The sequence below is a fragment of the Sus scrofa genome, chromosome 2 (genome assembly GCF_000003025.6).
Source record: "Sus scrofa isolate TJ Tabasco breed Duroc chromosome 2, Sscrofa11.1, whole genome shotgun sequence".
Lineage (NCBI taxonomy): Eukaryota > Metazoa > Chordata > Mammalia > Artiodactyla > Suidae > Sus > Sus scrofa.
In genome coordinates, this window is record NC_010444.4 from 87,907,832 (window position 1) to 87,935,654 (window position 27,823).

Below are 27,823 nucleotides of genomic sequence, written 5' to 3' on the forward strand. Positions count from 1 at the left end.
ACTAATAACAATAATAATAATAATAATAATAATAACTGAGATGAGTGGCTATAGAAAATGAAACCTTCAGTGTGGGGGCTCTTTGGGAGAACTCAGACCAAAGGACATCTCACGTAGATTTGATCACCCCAAATATACCTTCGGTTTCGGTGGAGGTTGAAAAGTCACAAGCCTTCCAGGTAAGGTAAGTATGGAACCCACTGAGGGTAGAACAACTGGGTGTGGGGCATGCTGGCCAACGGGAAGGCGCCACAGAAGGGAATTCGCATTCGATTTTTTAAAAACACTGCCCTTGCCAAAGGAAACACAGAAGTTGGCCCCATTTCCATGTCACCAGTTTGCAAACACTGTTCTACATGATGTTAAAACATAAAACATGTTCACTGGCTTGAAGGCTAAGTGAAACATTTTGAGTTTAAAAAGTTTATATGAAAAGTCACTTTCATTTTTAAAGATGACCCCAATGGAAGAGAAAATGAACAGTCCTGATGTTTTTTTCCTCCACATATTGATAAAGGTGACATTTTAACTTTTACATGAGATGGTATCTTTTCCCCCTTGGGGGAAAGGAAGAAATATTCTTTGTCTCTGGATAAAGAGAAATATCCTTTATCTCTAGTAATAAGTGTGGTGTTTGAAACATGGTACAAACGGGCCTTAAATGTTTGTTGAATGAGTAAATGGGGTTAGAAGAAGAGCAAAGCACTAGCCTCTCTTTTTGAGGTTATAAAACTGAGGGAGTGGACCTCCATCTCTAAGCCTCCTCTCTCCCTTCAGGATTTATTTTTAACATCAAATGTCTTTGTAGGAGGCCAAAGCCCTCAGCAGTCAGACCTTCCTCATCTTATTTCTCCTGCAGGGAACGGAGAACACTGACAGCCTCCCAGGAACCGTTACTACAGATCTCACTGCCCAGGTGGCCTTGAAGCCACCTGAGTACTTTGCACTTTTGGGAATGCGGCACAGGAGTTTCAGAGATCATGCTGAAAACTCTTCTATCTCCCTGACTTCCCAGCTCTTGAGGACAAAGTGGAAGTGTCTGTCCCACAGAATCGTGAGGAGGAAGTAATACCTACATGTGAAAGGCTTACAGTAATGCTTGGCTCATAGGAAGTACTCCGTAAGCTGGGCATGTCATTAGCAATTAAAGGAATAGTGGTGCATAAATTTTTTTAATGGACCTCATTGGGGCAGGGGATGAGGTAGAACAAATCAAGAAGCTGAAGAAAAACAAAATGATTTCAATAGCTGCCTATTAATTGTTTTGGAAAAGGTGGACATGGGGAGTTCCCGTAGTGGCTCAGCCAGTAACCAACCCGACTAAGTACCCAGGAGGGTTCAATCCCTGGCCCTGCTCAGTGGGTTAAGGATCTGGTAGTTGCCCTGAGCTGTGGTGTAGGTCACAGTCAGGGTTCAGATCTTGGCATTGCTGTGGCACAGGCACAGGCGGGCGGGCGCAGCTTGGATTGGACCCCTAGCCTGGGACCTTCGGTATGGCCCTAAAAGGAAAAAAAAAAAAAAAAGTGAAGGTGGAAAAGTAACTAAATAAACTAAATTTTCTACATTTAAATACAAATCCTTATCTATACATGTATACATTTAGACATGCCTAGTCTAGGAGAACAGAACAGGAAATAGTGGTTACCTCCAGGCAGGACTTGACCTGGGAACAGCAGCCAGAGAAAGATTTTTCATATTTTTGCCATGTGTCTATATTAACGTACTAAAAATTTTCAATTCATTTTTTTAAGTGCTGCTAGTTTAAAATCGCTCCTAAGTTTTACTAAATTTGGATGAACTATGAAAATGACAGTGTCGGCTTTCAGTTTTTGACTATGGGAGCCCTGATACCGCCCCCTAGCGCCTGGTATCCACCACTGCAACTGTTCTATGCAGCTATACCTGGGCTCACTCTGAACCTCTTTGTCTCACCAGTGTTCACCAGGTTAATAGTATAAGCAGTTAACGCGTTAAGTAACTTAGCTGTTACCTACTCAGATACTCCAAAGCTTTCATGGTATAAAGTCTAGGCACTGTGAAGGATGCCTACATTACCTCATGCCTCAGTCTTGGTGGACAAGTGAAATAATAGATCATTTGAATTATAATATATGCATCCATCAACCTTCCTATTTTTTTTCCTACTTCAAACCTGACAATTACCTGAAGCAAAAGGACTTTTCTACTTCTCAGTTTCAACTGCACATAATTTTAGCAACAAAGTTTGTATTAATTCATCGTTTGCTACAGTAATTTCTTTCCTTGCATTTGTTAAAATAGAGGCTATTGTTCCACATACAAAAACTTCCTTATGTGCTTTTGTGTATTTGGACAACAGTTTCTGAACTCTATTTCATATTTTTAAATTGTTCTCTAGGGTACTTTCTATTATGTTGTACATTTTAAAAGCAATATTTTCATTATTTTAAAGTCAATGTATTTTCACTGTAAAGAGATTTCAGGAAAATACAGTAAAACACAATGAAGAAAATAAAAGACCTAACTCTACCATCAACAGATAACTGCTGTTAACATTTCTATTTCCTTCCAGTTTCTCAAATGCCTGTACATTTTTAGACAGTTTCACACTGAATGTTTGACATCGCTAAAGTACATTTCCACTGTCATATACAAAGGTGAAGTGTTTGTCTTTGTTAAATGTTGCAAAGATATTGATAGAAAGTACAAGGCATGTTTGGACTTAAGGGGAGAAGGTCATTTTGAACACATGCACTAATGCAGGGTCAGTATCAGACTTTTCTGTAAAGGCCATATTTTGTTCGAATCCATAACCACTGGACGTATAATCACAGAGGTCACACTTTAGGCTGAAGTTCTTCCAGGGCATGGCCTCCTCGTTCAAGAATCTTGTATCCTCGGCCTTTGACAAATATTTGGGCATTGGATGGCGTTTTTAGGGGCCTGGTCTGGCAACCTAAGTAATGGTAACAGGATCCCAGGCAAGGAGGAGTACATCAGGATTTCTCCTCGAGAAGAAAAGAGGGGTGGGCACAGGTAGAGCTGAAACCCGAGCAGATGGCAACCTACTTGTTTTTTTCTTCTTAACTTACTTCTGGACGAGTTCACCTATTTGCAAGAATAATCTCGATCACTCCCTCAGGAGGCCGATTCCAGAGGAGCCAGGATAAAAGGCTGGGGGGCGTGTTCCCTGCCGGAGGCCCGCGTTGGACCGCGGGGAGGCTGGGGAAACCTACCGCGTGAGAGCTGCAGGTATAAAGAGCTCCGCTGCCGCCGCTGGGCAGCTGCAGGCTTCGAAAGGGAAACCTCGTCGGTTCCAATCCAAATCCGTTTTCGAGTACCATCCGGACACCTCGAATATGGCTCCGGTTGGGGACAAAAAGGCCAAGAAGGTGAGTCTGCAGGGACCCGAGGGTGTCCTCGGTCCTGGCCGGCCGAGGCTCTGGGTTTTGACCCACCAGCGGGCATCCCAGCCTCGGCAAGCCCAGTGGGAGCCCTGCAACTTCGGCTGCGGGACCCCACGGCGCCTCTGAGCCCCTACTCCCGTTCCACGTCCAGAGCGCCCCCTAGAGCTATGTGACCCCGAACCCCAGGCGCCCGCCACCAAATCTCCGATTCTCCCAACGTCTTGAGACCCATACGCCAAGACCAGAGCACGCCTGCAAGATGCAGCTCCTAGACCCACAGGGACGACTTCCCTCCCCCATGGCAGTGGGACCCGGGGTCGCCCTGCTGCGCGCCAGGACCTCTCCGGGTCTGTGCCCGTGCCGCTGCACGCGCGCCCCTCAGTGCCCTGCGTGTGCCAGGCAGGGAAGCTCGCGCCCCGGCTCCGCTCCGACGGTTTCTGGCGGGCACCGCCGGTCTCCGGGCTCCCTACCTGCAGGGTCCTCGATGCGCCCACCAGCCCGCCCCGCTGCAGCGCTAAGGCTCTGGCATTGGTCGGGCGATGGTAAGTTTTCATCTGCAGCTGGGTTTCAGCGATAACAGAAAAATGCACCGTGTGGGCCTCGAAAAGATAGTTCTAGAAAAAAATGAGCATCGTGGCCGTAAAATATTGAGGTAGGGCTGTTAAGTTTTAAAAACAAAAGCCCAGTAGCAAGCCCACCCTACTCTTGGGACGAATGTTTTAAGTCCAGACTCTGGGCCTTCCTCTGGTTGTAGGGATGTAGGAGGCGGGACGGGTGGGGGTGGGAGGGTGGCGATGGATGGATAGACGCACTGATAATAGGACAATGGTTGGGAGGAGAGGAGAAGGACAACGGAGGAAGGAGGGAGTCTGCTTGGCCCTTGAGTGTCAAAGCACCCAGCCCCAACCCTGGCGGACCGAGGCCCAGGAAATGGCAGGGAAGAAGACCGGGCCAGGCCACCTGTTCCCCTTCAGCTGTAAGGACAGTGCAGGCAGACCCGGCTCTGAAATTCATTACCAACCATCCCTTTAGAAACGGACTGTACCTAGTTTCTAAAGGAATGACCATGCCTCAAATTAAAGAGATCTCCACACAAGGAAAAACAATTGATTAGGTGGATCCAATGACATACATCTACTAAAAGAACACTTGATGTAGATTGGAAAGGATGATTCCCATAGAGTTTTAAAAAAGTTTTTTTTTTTGGTTTGGCCACATTTTCATAGCCATAGATTCTAACCCACTCCCCAAACTCAAACTTAGAAAATCAAACATTTAAAAAGATTATTTTAACAACAGATGGACATAAGATGGGAAGGAAAAAAAGTTTCTTTGGTAACCTTATTTGCATGCTTTGTCACTGTTAAAACATGGATAATAACATGTCTATACTTTGTGTGTGTGTGTGTGTGTCTTTTTAGGGCCGCACCTCCAGCATATGGAGGTTCCCAGGTTAGGGGTCAGATCGGAGCTGTAGCTGCCAGCCTATACCACACCCACAGCAATGCAGGATCCAAGCTGCATCTGCGACCTACACTACAGCTCACCACAACCACCGATCCTTAACTCACTGAGCGAGGCCAGGGATCCAACCTGCATCCTCATGGATGCTAGTCAGATTCGTTTCCACTGAGCCACAACGGGAACTCCAATACGTCTATACTTCAATTAAAATTAAAATACATGTTACAAAACTAACATAGGTTTATTGTAAACAATTAGAAAAAATACTAAGAACAATGTCTGCTACATGTGGTTGTATATCATGCTCATTTACTGACTAGGCAAATATGTACTTTTTAAACAGAAATGGTTTGATATTACACATATTGTTTTGCAATACTTTTTCACAAACAGTACCTTGAGCATTTTCTCATAGCACATTCCACTTTTTTTTTTTTTTGTCTTTTTGCCATTTCTTGGGCCGCTCCCTCGGCATATAGCTCCCAGGCTAGGGGTCTAATCGGAGCTGTAGCCACCAGCCTACACCAGAGCCACAGCAACTCAGGATCCGAGCCTCGTCTGCGACCTACACCACAGCTCATGGCAACGCCAGATCCTTAACCCACTGAGCAAGGGCAGGGATCAAACCTGCAACCTCATGGGTCCTAGTCGGATTCGTTAACCACTGCGCCACGACGGGCACTCCCACTTTTTTTTTTTTTTTTAAGCCACTTAGCTTTAGGAACAGAAAAGTCTGAAGGTCAGGTAATATAAAAATGCAATAGCATCTAAGAATGTATTCTTCCAGATTTATTTGTTCATTAAATTAATGTACAGCATGGTAACTGAATCACCACTAGCCACTCTGCCATCAATGTAGATTCTTAGCTGTGCTGTGCCTTAAAATCTTGTGGTACAAAAATCTGAAAACACAAAATTCCAATGAGAGTTAGTAGGTGACTGAACAAAATGTCATAAATGATTTCGCCCAAATGAAAATTAGTAGCAGATCATAGCTCATGTATTTGACGGTTGTTCATGTTTTTATACAATTGCACTGACTAGCAATATATCTATTTTTCTTGTTAATTGGGTTGTAGGGATCAAAGTTGTAGTTTTAAGATGTGGCATTCTAGGCCGTCATAGAGGCAGAGTAGAATAGTGATTGCCCAGGGCAGGGGAGAGGAAGAACTTGGATGTGCGAAGTTTCAATTTTGCACCATCTATAATTTCTGGAGATTTACCATACAGCATAGAAACGTAGTTAACCAGACTCTATTGTATACTTCGGATTTGCTAAAGGGATCGATCTTACACTAAGTGTTCTTACCACAAAATATAATAATAATAAATATTGGAGAGGAAGAAAAGTTTGGGAGGGGATGGATAGATTCATGGGCTTGATGGTGGTGATGGTTTCTTGGGTGCAGCGTTTTACATGTCAATAAAACCTCAGTAAAGTATTTTTTTAAATATGTATTAAAGATGTGGCATTTTAGACACACTGCGATCATGATGGCTATTTGGATTTCAAAATTACATGTGATCGAGTCTATGTTTTCCTAGTTGTTGTCTCATGGATTTCTACACTTGAAATGTTTTCCCTCTGGAAGGGCTATTCAAGAATATAAAGCACAATCCTCTTATTTTACTGCTCTAAGTAAAAATGGCAGATGTTTCTTTTCTCTAAGCACCAGCTGTCAAAAGAGTGTGGGAGGGACCAAAGGTGGTACGGACCTAAGATGCAAAAGCCTCTGAATGCCTCTCACAGATTTTGTAACCCTTGTTATAACAGCATTTGTTTTATCAACCGTTACTGGTAATAAATGGAACACTGTAGGTCAGTACATTCCAAGTTGCTGCTTTACATGGTCTTTTCTGGGCTCTCCCACCCTGCCCACCCCCATTTTAATCAAATCTAGATCCCACTTAAAGGGTAGAAGAATCAAGAGGCCCTATACGCTGTACCAGGAGACCATGTGTAAATTACTCAGAGACTCTGGGCCTTCATTCCTCATTTGTAATATCAGAGAGAGTGACCTAAATTGAAAGTAGGGTACCTTTTAGGTTTAAATTCTATAATTCTTTTGACATTAAAAAAAAAAATGGTTACACTAGAAAATTACTTTCTAATGCACAAAGCCCTTTTAAAAATAATGTTTGAAATGTGTCTATTATCACCAGGGTAGTTCATGCACAGTACTGCAAATGCACTAGGCATGGAGACTGGGCTGAAAATTAGTTTACAAAATACTTTATTTACCTGTCTCTTCCCTGTTCTTTCACTTGCAGAGAATAGGTTCTTCCTAACTTCCTTGGCAGCATAATGCAGCTGCTGTTATGGAAACTGAATTTTAACACCAAAGACAGAAGGGGTTTTTGTTGTTGTTGTTTTAAGAGCCACACCTATGGCATAGGGAAGTTCCCAGGTTAGGGGTCGAATTGGAGCTGTAGCCACCAGCCTCCGCCACAGCCACAGCAACGCAGGATCCTTGACCCCAGTGAGCGAAGCCAAGGATCCAAAACCCATATCCTCATGGATACTAGTCGGATTCGTTTCTGCTGCGCCACAACAGTAACGCCCCAAAGGTAGAAGTCTTTAAGTGATTTGACCCTCGTTATAACAGTATCTTCTCCCTTCTGTCTTTACCAAGTATCTCGTGTGTTTCGGGCCTCCAAATGCGTTGATAGCAATATATGCTATTTCAACTTCTTTATAAAATGTAATCCTCTCTTTAGTGTGTTGACAGAAGAAGAAGAAAGACGAACATTCACCATTTTAAGAATGTGTGCTTAAGTATTCATTTGAGGCTTTACAACAAAACCTTTTCATATAGTCCCTCTGAGGATATTTCTTCAAACATAACATCCTCCCCAAATATTCTTCAAATACTCTTGAATGTGTTCACCCTGGCACAGGCGATACACACATTTTAATTATCTGAGCATTCTGGTGAGTTGCCTTATAGTTAGTCACAAATTGCTGTATAAAATATACATGTATTTTCTGAGAATTCTGAAGAAATTCTATTTCTCAAGAATATGATAGCAAAAGTACTAAAGGTAGAAAATTGTCTTAAAAAGTCAAGTAACGGAGTTCCCAGTGTGGCTCCGTGGGTGAAGAGCCCAACTTTCTCCGTGACCGTGCAGGTTCGATCCCTGGCCCCGTTCAGTGGGTTAAGCATCCCACGTTGCTGCAAGCTGTGGTGTAGCCTGCTAACTTCTATATGCTGCAGGTGTGGCTGAAAAAAGACAAAAAAAGAAGAAAGAAAACTCAAGTAACTTTTTGCTTCCCCTTCATGTAATTTTAGGGCATCCTGGAACGGTTAAACTCTGGAGAGGTTGTGATTGGAGACGGAGGGTTTGTCTTTGCTCTGGAGAAGAGGGGCTATGTGAAAGCCGGGCCCTGGACCCCAGAAGCTGCCGTGGAACACCCAGAAGCAGGTTGGTGCCTAGCTCTGTCCTAAGCTCTCATCAAAGAGCACGGTGTTATGATGTCAGATATGAACCTTGCTGATAGCTCAATGGAGAATTGATTCTATTTCAATTACCTTTGCTAATGGAGGCATGGTGTGTCTAATACTAAACAACGCATAATCCCAGAATTAAAAATTAAAAAATTTTAAAGAGCACTGTACAGCAGAAAATTGACAGAACCCTGGATATGAGCTGTGATGGAAAAAAATAAAAATCATTTAAAAAGATAAAAAATTGGAGTTCCCGTGGTGGCTCAGTGGTTAACGAATCCGACTAGGAACCATGAGGTTGCAGGTTTGATCCCTGGCCTTGCTCAGTGGGTTAAGGATCCGGTGTTGCCATGAGCTGTGGTGCACGTGGCAGATGCGGCTCAGATCCCGAGTTGCTGTGGCTGTGGCATAGACTGGTGGCTGCAGCTCCAATTCGACCCCTAGCCTGGGAACCTCCATATGCCGTGGGAGCGGCCCTAGAAAAGGAAAAAAAAGACAAGAAAAAGAAAAAGATAAAAAATAAAAATAAAGAAAGAGCACTGTGTTGAGTCCAGTCTAGGAACATGCCATCCAGCAGATCCAATCATGCCACAATTTCCAAATATTTACTATTGCCTGCTGGCCACTGTGCCACATCTATCAGTACACATTCACGTGTTGGGTAAGTACCATGGCCCTCCTTGTGGAGTCACTGTCTCTACCTCCTGTTCCCTGCCCTGCACTCTAGGTGAGTCCAGAACCTGGCTCCTGCCTTCTCTCCTCCCCTCCCCTCCCCCCTCCCTTCCCACTCAGTAGCCAACACTTGAAAAGAAGTTGAATCTTTCAGAGACCAGAGAAGTTCTCGTGAATTTTATACAAGAAAATAAACAGTTGTTTTTTATATTAAAGGAGAGCATGTTTCAATGCACAAAGGATGGAAACTAACAAAGCCGAGACAGTGGAGACAGTCCAGCTTTGAGATTAAGCACACAGACTCTGGATCCAGACTAACTAGATCAGATGCTGATGGCCTTGGGGAAATTACTTCGCTTCCCCAAGACTTGTCTGTAACAAGCAATGCTGACATCCACCTCGTAAAGTTGTTATGAGGATTAAATAAATCACATGCCAAGTGTTTAAAACAGTCCCTCGCACATTGTAAACACTGCAGGTATTAACGGTGGTTATTAGGCTGAGGAGTTTCTTCTCTTGACAGTATTTTTGGTTGTGTTCTTTAATTTCTGTTAGAGAGTACAGACATGTGTTCAAATCACGCTGTCCCTAAAATGTATTCAAACTAAAAGAGCTACGGTCACACCGTGAGGCTCAGCATATGTACCCCCAATTTTTATCTTTCCAAACAAAGGGAGATAATATTGTGTTCTACCGTAAAAAAATGAAATCAGTAGACTTGGGAAGCTAAACCTGTAGAAGTTCTCAAATTGTACTTTTGTCAGTGGAATTTGTTAAAAATTATAGATTCCCAGCCCCCATGTATAGCGATTTTATTTCATTAGGTTTGTCCTGCATATCTACAATACTTATCCCCAAATGATGGCAAGGTGAGCCCCACTTTGAAGAGCATTGAAGGGATGTAAGAAACACAATAATTAAAACTTCAGAGTGAAAATTTCAAAGATATCTATGGGGAGTTCCCGCTGTGGCTCAGCAGTAACAAACCCGAGTAGCACCCATGAGAATGCAGGTTCAATCCCTGACCCTGTTCAGTGGGTTAAGGATCTGGCGTTTCCGTGAGCTGTGGTATAGGTGACAGACATAGCTCAGATCTGGTATTGCTGTTGCTATGGTGTAGGCTGGCAGCTGCACCTCCAATTCAAACCCTAGCCTGGGAACTTCCATATGCCACAGATGCAGCCCTAAAAAGACAAATTTATATCCTTTTTTTTTTCTTTTTAGGGCCACACCCACAGCATATGGAGGTTCCCAGGCTAGGGGTCGAATCAGAGCTGTAGCTGCCAGCCTACACCACAGCCACAGCAGTGAGGGATCCCAGCCACATCTGTGACCTACACCACAGCTCACAGCAACACCGGATCCTTAACCCACTGAGCAAGGCCAGAGATAGAACCCATGGATGCTAGTCTCATGGTATGGCTGACTTCACTTAGCATGATAATTTCTAGGTCCATCCATGTTGCTAAAAATGCTGGTATTTCATTCCCTTTAATGGCTGAGTAATATTCCATTGTGTATATGTACCACATCTTCTTTAGCCACTCCTCTGTCGATGGATATTTAGGTTGTTTCCAGGTCTTGGCTATTGAAAATAGTGCTGCAATGAACAATGGAGTACATGTGTCTTTGCGAGTCATGGTTTTCTCTGGATAGATGCCCAGGAGTGGGATTGATGGATCAAATGGGAGTTCTATTTTTAGTTTTCTGAGGAATCTCCATACTGTTTTCCACAGTGGTTGCACCAATTTACAATCCCACCGACAGTGTAATAGTGTTCCTTTTTCTCCACACCCTCTCCAGCACTTACTGTTTTTAGACTTTTTGATGATGGCCATTCTGGCTGGTGTAAGGTGGTACCTCATAATGGTTTTGATTTTCATTTCTCTAATAATGAGGGATGTTGAACATCTTTTCATGTGTTTTTTTGGCCATCCATATGTCTTCTTTGGAGAATTGTCTGTTTAGATCTTCTGCCCATTTTTTGATGGGGTTGTTTGTTTTTTTGGTATGGAGCTGCAGGAGGTGTTTATAAATTTTGGAGATTAATTCCTTGTCAGTTGATTCATTAGCAAAGATTTTCTCCCATTCTGTGGGTTGTCTTTTCATTGTGTGTAAGGTTTCCTTTGCTGTGCAGAAACTTTTAAGTTTTATTAGATCCCACTTGTTTATTTTTGTTTTTACTGTCATTACTCTAAGAGGTGGATCTGAGAAGATGTTGGTGTCATTTATGGCAGAGAGTGTTTGGCCTATGTTTTCCTCTGAGAGTTTTATAGTGTCTGGTCTTATATCTAGATCTTTAATCCATTTTGAGTTTGTTTTTGTCTATGGTGTTAGAGAGTGTTCTAATTTCATTCTTTTCCATGTGGCTGTCCAGTTTTCCCAGCACCACTTACTGAACAAGCTGTCCTTTCTCCATTGTATATTCTTGCCTTCTTTGTCATAGATGAGTTGGCTATAGGTGCGTGAGTTTAATTCTGGGCTTTCTATCCTATTCCACTGGTCTATATTTCTGTCTTTGTGCCAGTACCATACAGTTTTGATGATTATTGCTTTGTAGTATAGTCTGAAGTCCAGGAACCTGATTCCTCCAGCTCCATTTTTCTTTTTCAGGATGTATTTGGCTTTTCTGGGTCTTTTGTGCTTCCAAACAAACTTTAAAATATTTCGTTTGAGTTCTCATGCTTTTTAAGACTTAATGAAAACTCCATGATACTGAGTCCTTAGATTTAATCCTTTCTGCTATAGACCGAAATCCCAGCTATGCAGCTCTGCCAGTGCCTAGTTCAAACTCTCTCAACCACAGAGGACTACAGGATGCACCAGAAAAGACAAATCTCCTGCCTGTAATGCATCTTCATAGAAACATCTCATGGGACCACAATATATTTAACCTTTTTAGAATGAAGGTGGGGGAGGTGAAAGGTGTTTAAAACATCCACACTCTGAATGGGAGCAGTGGTCAGTGTTAATGCTATTTTATACAAATGAATTTGTTTCTGCAGGTGCTTTTCTAATTTTGACTGAGGGATAGCTAGAATTGATATAGACCCCAAAAGGGGTTTCTCTGCAAGCTAGATGACACCTGAAACATTTTTGTAGGACTGGTGTCTGGGCTTGGCTTCTCAGTGCTGGAAGCAGTGGGGAGAGGAATTTTATGCTACAGTCTGCAAATGTGTCTTGGAGTCCAGAATTTGGGGGAACTTTAGAAAGTTAATACCTTACATATGTCATACATTATGTAACATTCTGCCTAGTGTCTGAAGCACTCTGGCAGGGCTTCCCCCACCCCATCATATATAGTAACACTCTTTTTGCATCAATATATATGACTGTTCATTCTAAATGGGACATAATTATAAATATCCTTATATTAATTCAGGTCACATTTTGCCCCCAAATGATTTTGCTGCAAATTTATTATCACACTGAAGAGATGCTGCAAAATTTTATTTGACCTTTTAGGGTTTTCTATGAAATTCCAAAGAGTTACATTTCTTAGATAAATTTAGAAGGTAATATCTATGCTCTGTACATATATATCTGGGATATATATATATATATATATATATATATACACACACACACACTTATATATCTCTGTGTCATGGTAATATTTAGCTTCTATGAATGATAAAATAAAACTAGTATAATGAAGAATTTTAAATGAATGAAGAGTTTTAAATGAGCCATAAAATGAATACAATTAATTAGTATCGGTTGTATCATTGTCATAAAAAGCAGTCATACCCTATTACTGGTTAGAGAATGAAGACATAGTTTTAGGATAAAGGAAAACATAAAATAGAAGTTGAAAGGATATCCAGAAATTACCAGACTAATTCTACTAAAGTTTATGCCTAGAGTTGTGGTTCCGGCACTCACTGGAATCAGCATTGAATTTGGCCATGAGCTCCGTTTCCCTGAGTCTAGAGGGGTTTGAGGAATCTGAATTAGTTGTCCCCCAGTGAGTGGAGTTGGGTCACACTTTTGAGAAGTGCTGCATTTTTAAGAAGCGTGATGGAATAAACAAATTAAGAGTGAAAGTTGTCTTCACCTTTTTGAATCGCTGCCCTTGGGAAAAATCTGATAAAAGGTTAGAGACCCTCTGAGCACTATAACAGGTACGTACATGCAAACAATTTGCACACCTTTCGGGGTTGGGTGCTTTGTTTGCTTTACAAAAGGTCTTTGGAAATCCATCAAAGGACCACCTGGGTGGGCCTCCTATTTATAAACCATTCTGCCCCAGAGCACAGGAACCAAGTCTATGGTCCCTTCTCCCCTGCTCCATCCACTGCAGCTCCGTGTTTATTTGACTGATACTCCGGGACTCTATGTGAGGTTTTTAAAATTGATTCTGTTGCTAATTAACTTCCCAAAACCCCCAAATTTAGGCATGCTTTTAAGTTCCCACCGGGAACTAAAGTTCCCATGATTTTAAAAGCAAAGATTTGGCTTCAAGCTTGGAAATCCATTTTCTGAAAATTAGAAGGCTTTTTGGCCTCACCTTTTTGTCCATTTGTAAACAAAAACTGTGCTTCTTGACACTCAATAGGCATCTGGGAGGCAAAGCTGCCAGACTACTCTACAGTCTCAGCCCCTGCAGGGCCAAGAACACCAATGTCCTAACAGTTTCCTGGCCTCTAATGCAGCTGCTCTCAGACCTGTGGATTTTATAAGCCTCTGAAGTTTCAAACTAAATTTTAGGATGTGATATATGAATTCTGATTTCCTAAGTTGCTCAGTCATTTCTCCTGATGAATACAAAACACCAAGTCTCACGATCATTATATAAAAGGAACATTCGCCTGCTCTCTTAGAAGAGTGATTCCCAACACAACTGAAAATAAAAACCAGTTGTGAAACCTTTCAAAAAAATTTCCTGTGGGAGTTCCCTGATGGTCTAGAGGTGAGGACTTGGTGCTTTCACGTTGTGGCCGGGGTTCAATTCCTGGCTTGGAAACTGAGATCCCACATCAAGCCACTGCAGGCCACAGCCAAAAACAACCACAAAAACGCCCATAACCTACCCTAAACCAATTAAATTAGAGTATGTGTGGATTTGACCCTAGCATTCATAATTTTTAAAAAGCTTACAGGGAGTTCCTGTCATGGCTCAGTGGTAACAAACCCAACTAGTAACCCTGAGGATGCGGGTTCAATCCCTGGCCTCACTCAGTGGGTTAAGAATCTGGCATTGCCACGAGCTGTGGTGTAGGCTGCAGATGCAGCTGGGATCCTGAGTTGCTGTGGCTGTGGTATAGGCCAGCAGCTGTAGCCCCAATTCCACCCCTAGCCTGGGAACTTCCATATGTCATGGGTGCAGTCCTAAAAGGCAAAAAAACAAAACAAACAAACAAACAAAAAAAAAACAAAAAAACCTTACAGGATATTTCATGGGCAATCAGTGTTTAAGACCTCTATATTAAAGCAAAGAGTAGTTTTGAATTGAATACATTTGGTTATATGGGGAAAAAAATAAGAGCAAAAACATCTCCCACCACATTTCCTCCAGCCAGTGGAAGCTTTGCCATGTGGTATTCATGAATGAACCTAGCTTGGGAACCCTGCCCCAACTCTGCTACCAGAATTGTCTTTCCAAAGCACCGACCTCATCACATGAATTAATTGCTTAAAAACTTTTTAAGCTCCCCAGTATCTGTGGCCTGGAGCCCAGATTCCTTGGGATGATGTGCTAGGCTGTTGCACTCTGTCTGGCAGCCCACCTCTGCAAGCCCATCTCCCGCCCCTTCTCCAGCACATCCTCAAACCTGCCACTCAGACTGCTTGTCTTTCCCCCAGAGGCCAAGCCTGTGCTTGCCTCCTTGTCTTTGCTCAGGCTCTTGGCTCTACAAGGAATGCCCTTCCCCAGCTCCTCTGCCTGGCAAAACCACCGAGATGATTCCTCGCTGTAGGACCTCCCTCTTCCCGTCACGCCATGTTTATGGCAGAGGTGACCTCTTCTTCCAGCAGGAGACTCCAGAGCCACCTGTCAGTAGCCCTCAGGATGCACAGGTGCCCGGCAACCAGGAACTTAAGCAGCTATTTTGACACTTGTTCATCTGTTTTGCCTTCTGAAAACATCTGGGGCTAACAAACTGCTGAACACCTTTTCCTCATTCCGTCTCCCAGTTCGCCAGCTTCATCGGGAGTTCCTCAGAGCCGGATCGAATGTCATGCAGACCTTCACCTTCTATGCCAGTGAGGACAAGCTGGAGAACAGGGGAAACTACGTTGCAGAGAAAATATCCGTGAGTAACACCACACGTGGCACTCTTGGAAGGACACGTAGATGCGCATGTTGTCACCAAAGCTCTCACACAGAACAATGTCGAGCCTCTTGGGAGTTTTGTTTTGTTTTAAACAACACAGAAGGAGCTCCCATCGTGGTTTAGGGTTAACAAATCTGACTAGCATCCATGAGAACGTAGGTTCGATCCCTGGCCTCGCTCAGTGGGTTAAGGATCCAGCGTTGCTGTGAGCTGTGATGCATGTCACAGACGTGGCTTGGATCCTGCGTGGCTGTGGCTGTGGCTGAGGCAGGTGGCTACAGCTACCGACCCCTAGCCTGGGAACCTCCATATAGCATAAGTGTGGCTCTAAAAAGCAAAAAAAAAAAAAAGTAAAAAATAAACACAGAAATGAGATGGGTGTGAATAATATTCTTAGCTTTCAGCTAGAGTCCCCCAAACTAACAGAAAGGCATTTAATGAGCAGATCAAAGAGGTATTTAACTATTAATGATTCTCCCAGGCTCTTGACGAAGTTGCTGAGTGGGTATCCTTACAAAGGCTTACACTTTACAGTTTTTTAATGTGACATGGTACAGGGGAAAGGTCATATGAGCCAGGAGTCAGTGAACCTAGAATCCTCCTGGCTCAGCTACAATTAACTGTGTGAAGCTGGCAAGCCATTTACCTATCCCATCCAATCAGCAATGTCTTCATTTCTAAAATGAAAAAGGAGTTCTAAAATGCCATGAGCCTGTGTGATCTGTGGTACTGGGGTTTTTTAGGACGTCATCAATTTTCAATGTCTACGTAATTAGATAAGATCTTGCTTGTGATACAATTATCTATTGAGAAAATATATGATGACAAAAATCATAAATTGTGTGGCCGTTTTAACTGAATTTTACTCTTATTAATCATAAAAGCAAAACATCCTTATCTTACCACTATTTACTAGGTATTCTAACTGCAGTCTAGGCACTGGAAGATCCCAGAGCCCTTTATGTAAAGACTTTGATCCTCTCTCAGATCTTTGGTATAATGCAATACCCTAGATGTAATGTGATATCCCAGCATTAGACTTATTTTTTTTTCATCACTGTTATCAGTTGCTTTGTTATTGCAAACTGCTCAACTTGGTAAAGCACTATTCCATCACTGTCATTTTCTGGAGTGAAATCACTAACTGGAACATATAGCCAAGATGTGGGCATTTGAATGACAAGTTTGCTTCAGTCTCACCTGAACATGTATATTCTCCCATTTTAGGGGCAGAAAGTCAATGAAGCTGCTTGTGACATTGCCCGGCAAGTGGCTGATGAGGGAGATGCTTTGGTGGCAGGAGGTGTGAGCCAGACACCTTCGTACCTCAGCTGCAAGAGCGAAACGGAAGTCAAAAAAGTGTTTCGGCAGCAGTTAGAGGTCTTTATGAAGAAGAACGTTGACTTCTTGATTGCAGAGGTAAACAGACACGATCAAAGATAAGACGAGTACACGTGGTACATTTTCCCTGCCTTTTGCCCTCATGAGGACCACATGGCGTGACGTGACAGTCATGACTTGTAGTAGTAATTTTTTTTGAGGGGAGCACACCTGCAGCAGGTGGCTAGGGGTCAAATCGGAGCTACAGCTACCAGCCTACACCACAGCCACAGCAACGCCCAATCCAAGCTGCATCTGTGACCTACACCACAGCTCATGCCAATGTGGGATCTGTAACCCACTGAGCAAGGCGGGGGATTGAACCTATGTCCTCAGGGATGCTAGTCAGATTCGTTTCCGCTGAGTCACGACAGGAACTCCTAATAGTAGTAATATTTGCTTTTGAAATCTTTCTCCAATTTGCGGCTTCTACTAAATGTGATCCCATTAATCTAATAGAGTGTTCTTTAAATCTTTGAAGTTCACAGTAAGAAGTCACCATTCTATCCTGTTTAAAAAAGGCTAATGGGTTAAGACTCAGAGTTTGAAAAACACTCATTGAGGGATAATTACATTAATATGAAATAGGATAAGTTGTCAAATTATTGGGGGAGAAGCAAGATTAAAAATACCTTACTTTGGAGTTCCCTTAGTGGCTCAGCAGTAATGAACCCAACTAGTACCCATGAGGACGCGGGTTTGATCCCTGGCCTCCCTCAGTGTGTTAAGGATGCAGCATTGCCATGAGCTGTGGTGTAGGTTGCAGACACTGCTCAGATCTGGCCTTGCTGTGGCTGTGGAATAGGCCAGTGGCTGCAGCTCGGATTTGACCCCTAGCCTGGGAACCTCCATATACCGTACCTGTGGCCCTAAAAAGACAATAAACAAACCTTACTTTAACTTATTTCAGTATTTTGAACATGTTGAAGAGGCTGTGTGGGCAGTTGAAGCCTTGAAAGCATCTGGGAAGCCTGTGGCAGCGACCATGTGCATCGGCCCAGAGGGAGACCTGCACGGCGTGACCCCAGGCCAGTGTGCAGTGCGTCTGGTAAAGGCAGGTGAGGATGGATTTTGATGGGTTTGCAATTAGTAAGTCTTAAATGACATGTAAATGCAGGTCCATCTGTAAAATCAATATATTCTACCTTTGTTATAAGAAAACCATTAGGAGTTCCCGTCGTGGAGCAGCAGAAATGAATCCGACTAAGAACCATGAGGTGGCCAGTTCGATCTCTGGTTTCGCTCAGTGGGTTAAGAATCTGGCATTGCCATGAGCTGTGATGTAGGTTGCAGACATGGCTAGGATCTGGTGTGGCTGTGGCTGTGGTGAAGGTCACAGACTAGGCTCAGATCCTACATTGCCATGGCTGTGGTATAGGCAGGCAGCTGTAGCTCTGATTTGACCCCTAGCCTGGGAACCTCCATATGCTGTGGGTATGGCCCTAAAAAGCAAAAAAGAAAAGAAAACCATTAATCTACTTCCTTAGGCATATTGATAATATCATTATCAGGCCTCAAAGAGAAAAATGTAAAAAAAAAAAAGATGCATGCACACAGATCAGCCTTTTGAAAGGGGCAACTAGACTTATACTGAGGGTTTAACACCTAGAAATAAGAAGCATTTTGGTAAATCAACAGGAGCATTAAGAAAAATTACATTTTAAATTTATCTCAAGTTGAGGTCTTTAAACATTAAGAACTTTTAAGACAGTTGCCTTCTTTGCTGAAGTTTTTCCATTCTCATAAATTACTGGTATGCTTGACTTTTAATAATTGGTTGAATAAATCAAAAAATCTTTTGATAGGAAATACTGACCACCTAATTATCTTTTTATATAATTTGCATTCCTAATATTGGGTTGCATTCCAATTAAGGAAAATCCACAGATCATTTTCAACGCCACCTCGTTTTCAACCTGAGGAATAGCACAGTGTCCACAGAAGAGTCGGATGTCAGTCTGAGGAATGGAAAGATTTTGAATGGCTAGTTGTTTAGTTTCTCATCTTTATCCAACTCCTGATCATTCATGAGTCACTTTATACTCATCATTAATGATAACAATTATTTAGTTTCAGGAATGGCACTGTAGAATTCTAATTTTTTACTGTAAGTATAACAAATGGGGGGAGAAGCCAAATTAATGTTTCAAGGAGATCAGGGGAAGCTCTTTATCCAGCTGTTAATTAGCAGAGATTCTTGGCCTGCATCTAATCCTTCCCCCGATGGTCTGTTCGGAGTAAGTGGCCACAGTGCTTGACATCACTGAACCCTGTTTCTAACCTTCACAGAACTTCCCAGTTATCTCATCTGTTGATGTCTTAAATGTCAGGCTCTATCACTAGATTGTAAGATCCCAGAAGGCAAAGACTATGCCTGCTTGGCTGAGCACTGGGTACCCTGTGCCTGGCACAGCACCTAGCACATACTAGGTCCTTGATCAATGTCCATCTCACAACTCCAGTCCATCTTCCAATGCTTCACCTCCAGAGTCATCCTTCAATAGTCATCCCTGCCCCACGTGATCACTTCCTCCTCTCAGCAGCTGTAACACTTCTATTTATACCACACATTTGGAGGATCCGTGGCTGACATTCTCTAGCCTGTGAGACTGTCGACAGAGTTCTGCAGTTATACACAGAGAAAATGCTGTGTTAAACCAAGTTAAGCTGTCTCTCTCTCCCTTTTTTTGCTTTTTAGGGTCGCACTAACGGCATGCAGAGCTTCACAGGCTACGGGTCGAATCAGAGCTACAGCTGCCAGCTTACACCACAGCCACAACCACATGGGATCCAAGCCACATCTGCAACCTACACCACAGTTCACAGCAACACCGGATCTTTAACCCACTAAGCAAGGCCAGGGATTGAACCTGCAACCTCAGGGTTCCTAGTCGGAGTCATTTCTGCTGGGCCACAATGGGGACTCCTAAGATGCCTCTTGACTGCAGAACTTCTCAGAGCCTTTGACATGATCATGTGTGTTGGCAGTCTCCATGAAGGGGCTGTAGTAAATAGCTACTGCCTAACTTAATTGATCATAGAACCTGTTTTTCATAGAGCCCACCTTGCGAAGCCCTGTGCTCAATTATAAAATTCTTGGTGTCCTATATGTATATTTCTCTATAACCCCTTACGAGGACCTTTATACCTAATAGACAAAGAGATAAAGTAGTAGACATCCAATAAATAGCCAATGTATGAATAATTCATTTGTGTCATGAAGTCAAGCAAGGAAAGAGAAACTTTGGCTGTGGAACATCCAAAAAAAAAAATGTAGTCAAGATCCAGGTGGCTGTGTTCAGTAAGCTGTTGAATACATACCAGTCTGGAACCCAATGGAAGGGTCAGGGTTAGAGAGAGAAGCTTGGGAGAGTTCTGGATATTGATGGTACTGAGGGCCTGGGGCTGAAAAGGAGCTGCAGATGCAAGAAGAGAAGATGGCTCAGTGGGTCCTGGGACACTTCAGGATTGAGAGGTTCAGCCTTGTGGAGAGGTCAGCATACAACACTCAAAAAAAAGCTGAGGAGCTAGGAGCCACAATCAGAGAGTGGAAGAAGTTTTCAGAAGTCAAGAGAAGGGGGAAGTTGATGACAGAGAGAGTGGCACTAGGTTGAATGCCACTGAGACACTGAGCATGATGAGAATAGAGAAGCAACTATTGGATTTGGCAAGATTGAGGGCATCAGTGCCCTTAACAACAACTGATTCAGAGTGAGGCCCGAGTGAAACACAAATGAAAAGCAAATCTCAGACCCAGCCCTGTGAGGACCACTGAGACACCTGCTGCCAAACACAGGATGTCATGGCTTAGAGCATCAGCATCTGCTCTTCTGCTCCTGGAATTTGAATGGTGGCATCACTCTCATTGCAGCCTTTCCTTGTTCTTGGAATCTCTATATCCAAGATACAAAATCCTAGGCCATGAGTTTCTCAAAAAAGAAAATGTCCTTTTCAGAGGTGGAAGCAACCCAAGTGTCCCACTAATGAATGGATAAATAAAACGTGGTCTATACATGCAATGGAATATTATTTTGCCATGAAAAAGAATGAAATTCTGATGCATGCTTCAACAGGGATGAACCTTGAAAACATACTAAGTGAAATAAGCCAGTCACAAAAGGACACATATTGTATGATTTCACTTATTTATACGGAAGTTTCAGGAAAACTTTTTCCTAAATTACATTCTGCTGTTATGCCCTAGAAACTTAATGATGTTATTAAATTGGCCTGATGAAAGGGAACATTGATTGATTCCTCAGATGAGTGGTGCGGTAACCACAGGTGCAAGGAGCAGCCGGGAGTAGTGAAAAATGACTGTGCCTTGCAATGTAATGTCAAAGCTTGGGAAAAAAATGACTACTAAAAATTAAAGTTGAGAAAACCTCTAATAATTTTTTTTCCAAAAAAAGATGGACAGCCAAGTGTGCATAAATGACACTTTAATCACATCAGACTCTTCAAAGCACTTTTCACAGAAAGCCCTCGCTGCCTGTTAGTAATCACTCTTGCCCAAGGGTGAGATAAGTCTACAGGGACCAGATGCTGAACTTCCAGTGCAGCACTCCAAATAAAAGCTCCCTGAATGACACAAGAGGTGGGCTCACTGCTCTCTGGCAATCCCTAAAGCTATGATGTTCTTCCCACTTGCAGGAGCATCCATTGTTGGCGTGAATTGCCATTTTGACCCCACAATTAGTTTGCAAACAGTGAAGCTCATGAAAGAAGGCTTGCAGGCCGCTGGATTGAAAGCCCACCTGATGAGTCAGCCCTTGGCCTACCACACTCCGGACTGCGGCAAGCAGGGGTTCATCGACCTGCCAGAATTCCCCTTTGGTAAGACTGACATCTCGTAAGTCATCTCAATGCCTTTATATTCGACAAATGCCAAATAGATCTCCAGCTGTAGAGCTTTATCATGGCAAAGGAGTGGCTGCACACCTCCTCATCTCTTGCCCCTAGCTGCTCTCCCTGCAGCCAGAAAACTTTTAAGTGAGCCACTAGGAAAAGGCAGGACCAGCAACCAAAAAAGACCTCTGCCAAGGGGGAGGGGGAGGAACTGGGAGCTTGGGGTTAATAGATGCAGACTGTTGCCTTTGGGATGGATTAGCAATGAGATCCTGCTGTTGTAACACTGGGAACTCTGTTTAGTCACTTATGATGGATCATGTGAGAAAGAAGAATGTATACATGTATGTGTAACTGGGTCACCATGCAGTGCAGGAGAAAAAAATAATAATAAAAGGTAAAAAGTAAAAAACAAAAACAAAAACCCTGAACTTAAATGTAAAATCAAAGGCGAGGCAATACCGAGATAGACAACCAGTGAGTCACACTTGTAGGTTGGTTAAAAGGATGCTCCCCCTGCCCCACCGAGTGGGCTCATTGAAGACTTTGCTTCCGGTTCCAGCTCTGTTGCTAAGTTGCATCACCTTAGCAAAATTCTTTAGTTCATCTAGACCTTAATTTTCTCATTGGAAAAATAAGACGGGTAGACCAAGTTAGCTTCAAGATGCTTTGCTCCTAGTCTGAGGGTTGCTCAGATAGTCTAGCAGTATCTGAGTTTGAGAGGCTATGGGAAGGTGCGCTCATTGGGCTACTATGTAACAGATTTGAATGGAGAGACCAAGCAGATGAAGTGAGGGGATACCTTCAGTCTGGGAAGAGGGATAAAGCATGTGTGGGAAGTGGGGGTGAGTCCACCTGGACAGTCAAGCCAGAGGTGAGCAGGGCTGGACTCCTGTTTCATTCTGAGGTCCTTATATCATCCACTAAAGGGACCCCGAGAGAAGGAAGAGAAGGTTAAATCATCAGTCTAGAAGAACCATGGGAGAGGAATGGCAAGACACTGTGGCATTTATGGCTGTAGAACAAACGATTGCACAACCTAGTGGCTTTAAACAACACAAATATTTATTAAATCCCACAAATATTTATTAAATCTCATAGTCATCTGAAGGCCTGCAGGGAGTGAGGGATCTGCTTTCAAGCTCTCTTAGTGGGCTGTTATGAGTCAGGGTCAATTTTTTTGCTGTCTGTTCCTTGGCTCCTGGGCCTTTCCATTGGGATCTTTGAGCATCCTTACAACATGGTGGCTGGTTTCTCCTGGAGTGAGGGTTCCAGGAGAGAATGAGGCAGAAACCATCATTTCTCCTATGTCTTAGCCTCAGAAGTCACAAACCATCCCTTCTGCCGTATTCTATTGGTCTCACAGACCAGCCTGATAGAATACCAGAGGGTCTACACAAGGGTGAGGTCATCAGAGGACAGAGATCAACAGGAACCGTCTTCAAGTCCAGCTATCACAGCATTTCAAACTGACTGGGTATGTCAAGGTAGCTAAGAGTTTTGAAACGTTAAGAACTGGATAACGACACCTTATTTAATTCATTTGTGGAAAAGTATGTACTTGTTAGAGCTATTTATTTTGGAATCGCTTTTTAAAGATTTAAGCAGAATGTCATTCATTCCAGGACTGGAGCCCAGAGTTGCAACCAGATGGGATATTCAAAAATACGCCAGAGAGGCCTACAACCTGGGGGTCAGGTACATAGGCGGGTGCTGTGGATTTGAGCCCTACCACATCAGGGCCATTGCAGAGGAGCTGGCCCCAGAAAGGGGATTTTTGCCTCCAGCTTCAGAGAAACATGGCAGCTGGGGAAGTGCTTTGGACATGCACACCAAGCCCTGGGTTAGAGCCAGGTAAGGACCTTATACTACATTTGCCAAACCAAATGCTTTTTGGTTATGAATACATCCAAGTGAGGTTATTACAAAGAGTGCAGTCAATTTGCTGTTGGCGATACAGACTCAGTTATCCTCTTTAAATTATCCCACAGAGATGTTTTTAACTTAGCATTGTGGAGTGATTTCTGGAGAAGGCTTTAGGAATATAGAATATAAATACTGTAAATTGGGGAGGTCCTGTTGTGGCCCAGCAGGTTACAAATCAGACCAGCATCCATGAGGATGTGGGTTCAATCCCTGGCCTCGCTCAGTGGGTTAAGGATCTGGCGTTGCCATGAGCTGTGGTATAGGTTGCAGATGCAGCTGGGATCCAGCTATGGTGTAGGCTGGCAGCTATAGCTCTGATTCAACCCCTAGCCTGGAAACTCCCATATGCTACAAGTGCAGCCCTAAAAAGCAAAAAAAAAAAAAAGTAAATTGCAATGAAATATGATTTCGCAATCTAGGAAAGCATCAGACACAAACAGTAAACCATTTAAGATGTAAGTATAACTTGGAGTTCCCATCGTGGCGCAGCGGAAATAAATCTAAGAACCATGAGGTTGTGGGTTCGATCCCTGGCCTTGCTCAGTGGGTTAAGGATCTGGTGTTGCCATGAATTGTGCTGTAGATTACAGATGGTGCTCAGATCTGGCATGGCTTTGGCCGTGGCACAGGCCAGCAGCTACAGCTCCGATTAGACCCCTAGCCTGGGAACCTCCATATGCCGCAGGTACAGCTCTAAAAAGCAAAAAAGACCAAAAAAAAAAAAAAAGATTTAAGTATAACAAATATTAATTGCCTCTTCTGTGCCAAACACAATCTGTGGAGCTTGGAAAACAGTGGTGAATAAAATTAAAAAGATCTTCAGAGCTTACATTCCAAGGTGGGGGGGGGACAATAAACTAATAGATTTTCTCATCAGGAGCTATGCAGGCACTAGGAATATAGAAATGAGAGGCTATGGTTCCTGGCTTAGAGGATCCCAAAGTCTCTTGGGGAAAAGAAAGAAGAAAGCTGGCATTTATTTTGTCTGGTTTGGGTTTTGGCCACACATGCAGCCCATTCAAATATTGGGGGCCAGGCATGGAACCCACACCACTGCAGTAACCAGAGCCTATGCAGTGACAACGCTGGAACCCTAACCCACTGAGTCACAAGGGAACTCCCAAAAGCAGGTGTATTGTGCTGCAGCTAACTGCTTGAGGACAGGTATGGATAAAAAGTGAACAATAAAGAAAACAACTCTTTCTCCCTCATAGATATTTTAGAATAAAGGACTTGGGAGGCTGGATTTCAAAGAGCTGAGCAGGTTTCCATGAGGGAAAGAAGCAGGTGGAGAGGCCATTAACTGAGCATCGGCTATATTAGACACCTGCTGTGGTCACTGAGGGAGCAAGGTGGACAAGGCACAGGCCTGTCCCCCAGGAGCTAACAGTCTAGAGATGGCAGAGAGACACATAGCTAGGTTCAAACTGGTAGAGTAAGTTAAGGGTGAAAATGCACGGGTGCTGTGGGGTCCGAACTGATGGCCCAAGGGGGCAAAAGGCAGGATTGGAGACGAATGTCTCATAGAGCTGATGCCCGAGCTGCTGAATGTCAAGGGTGAATTACGCTGTCAGACTAGAGAACAGCCTAGAGGGAAGCATCGCAAGGTGGCAGGAGAACAGGGTGCTGAGAAACGAGAAGGTTGAAAGGAGGAGATTCAGAATGTGGTAGAAGACACACATCGGGAACAGGGGGCGGCCTCTGTTCGTGCGCACGAGGTCTGGAGGACCTCATCCCAAGCCAGTGAGGACCCCGGAGGACCTCATGTGGTCCAGACAGAGTTCAATGTGCAAATTTTAGTAGCCCCAAGAGGGAGGAACCTGTGAGGAAGTGTTTGCTGGAAGGTGCCAGATGTGAGGAGGCCTGAACTAGGAGACAATGGAAAGAGAAAGGAGGTGGAGGAGCTCTCGGGTGGCTCAGCAGGCTAAGGATCCGGCATAGTCACTGCAGCGGCTCAGGTTACTGCTGTGGCATGGGTTCGATCCCTGGCGGGGGAACTTCTGCATGTCACAGGCATGGCCAAAAAAAAAAAAAAAAAAAAAAAGTAGAGATGGAATTCCCGTCGTGGCTCAGTGGTTAGCATATCTGACTAGGAACCATGAGGTTGTGTGTTCGATCCCTGGCCTTGCTCAATGGGTTAAGGATCTGGCGTTGCTGTGAGCTATGGTGCAGGTTGCAGACACGGCTCGGATCCCTCGTTGCTGTGGCTGTGGCGTAGGCCAGCGGCTGCAGCTCTGATTAGACCGGTAGCCTGAGAACCTCCATATGCTGCAGGTGCAGCCCTAAAAAGACAAAAAATTAAAAATTAAAAAATAGAGAGAGAGGGAAAGGAGGCAGAGATAGGATCTGAAGGCGGTGAAGCTTAGAAGCAGCATCGGCTCTGGGAAGGGCAGCAAACGTGGTCTCAGCTGGCTTGGCACCTAGAGTGTCAGAAAGTGAGGGTGGGGACGTAGGGTCATTTGGACAGAAAATGTCCCCGTTCTAAATTGTTACCTTTTGAATCTATGTGTATATGAAAAGAAGAAATGCAAAGTAATTTCAGACCTAATGATTCGGAGGGGGAAAAAAAAAGATAAAGCTAAATGTGTTTCAACGGACACTCTCAAGAGTCCAAAGATGGCTCTATGGAGGTGTTCTTGCCCAGTGACCCTGGGAGTGACAACTCAGGAGAGGGCTACCACTGTGTGTTTTGTTCGCCTAGGGCCAGGAAGGAATACTGGGAGAATCTTCGGATAGCCTCCGGCAGGCCATACAACCCTTCCATGTCAAAGCCGGATGCCTGGGGAGTGACCAAAGGCACAGCTGAGCTGATGCAGCAGAAAGAAGCTACTACGGAGCAGCAGCTGAGAGAGCTCTTTGAAAAACAGAAATTCCCATCTGCCCAGTAGCCTCAGCCAAGCCCGTTTTTAGTGACTTCCCCTATGTTCAGACCACAGTTCCAAAAAATAAAGATGGTTTAAAGGCAATGCTTATGGGAATGCCAGCCTATGCATAAGATTCATACAAGCGGCACACAACAGTCACAAATTACACCTGACAGTGTTTTAAAGTATAAATGTCGAATGTGGAGGCAAAATAAGTGAGAAGCAAATCTTAAACAGGTTTACTAAGCACCCAGCATGTACACGGCATTAAGGAAGTCACTGTGGCCAAGGAAAAATAATTTAGACATTAGTCCCTCTTCTAGACGTTTGCAGACTTCAAAGGGCGATGAGAAGTGAGGTGTCTTGAATGGTTCAGCAACCACACAGCCACAGACAAAGGGCTATATAGGAAAGTGACTTCCAAGATCGTTTGACCATGACCCCTTCATAAGAAACTCAATTTATATAATGACCCAGTAAAACACACATTGAAGTAAAATGTGATCCATGCAGGTATTTTCTATTTCCATTCCATTCCTATTTCACTAATAAAATTATGCTGGTAGAGGCCCTTCTAGTTGATTTTGTGACCCATTAGTGGGTTCTGACCCACAGATTGAAAAACACTGCTATGGGGACACTTCAGATATGGGGACTTTTCTATTTCTTTAAGTTTCTTCTTAGAAAATCAGTCCTATGGGATCTGATCGGTAAGCATCCAGAGCTCAGAGTCCTGCTCTCAGAGTTAAAGAGTTGTCCCCTCCCTTTCCTGACCCATCTGTACTACGAAGAAGCATTCAGACCAATGGGGAGGCCAAGAAGGGACAGTGCCTAGGTTCTCTCTGTCCTGCTCCAGGATGGATCCACCTCAATGCCTCCAATCAGTTAAGACTGGGGAGCAGTGGGCTTGCGTCACTTTGGTAGCTTTTTTAAAAAGAATAATAACGAAAAAGAGATACTCAAAAGCCCATCTGGGTTTCCAAGATCAAGAACTACATTTTAACCTGAAAGTTCAAGCCTGGGTTATGTATGACCATTAGAATAAACATGGCTACTCAGTGTACTAGGAAAGAGTTCATGTGCCTTTCCAAACATTCTTGGGTTGGTGTAGCTGTTTTGAAATTATAATTTCTTGAGCTATTAAAAAAGAGCAGTGAGACTATCTTGGTTGTTTTGGAGTCTTATTTCTGTTTTATAATTTGCTAAGGCTTGCATGCAATTCCTACACCTCAATCTGCTTTAAAAGTAAGACTACCTTCCTGCTTCACAAATCTGCTAGAGTTTTAAAGAAGAAGGCAGCAGTACTTAAAGGGATAAGAAACTTCCAGAATTTGGAGTTCCCGTCGTGGTGCAGTGGAAATGAATCTGACGAGGAGCCATGAAGTTGTGGGTTCGATCCCTGGCCTCGCTCAGTGGGTTAAGGATCTGGCGTTGCCGTGAGCTGTGGTATAGGTCACAGATGTGGCTTTGATCCTGCACTGCTGTGGCATAGGCCAGCAGCTGTAGCGCCAATTAGACCCCTAACCTGGGAACCTCCATATGCCGCGGGTGCAGCCCTAAAA

The 27,823-nt window shown here is 43.6% G+C and overlaps 1 protein-coding gene across 1 annotated transcript; it reads left to right on the forward strand.

Moving 5' to 3' along the window:
• BHMT (betaine--homocysteine S-methyltransferase) lies at positions 3,262 to 27,421 on the forward strand. Its single transcript, NM_001200042.1, is given in 8 exon segments — positions 3,262 to 3,371; positions 8,141 to 8,273; positions 15,104 to 15,222; positions 16,471 to 16,662; positions 17,534 to 17,681; positions 21,277 to 21,459; positions 23,097 to 23,325; positions 26,099 to 27,421. Coding segments are annotated over 8 exon segments (1,224 nt in total). The 5' UTR covers positions 3,262 to 3,338; the 3' UTR covers positions 26,286 to 27,421.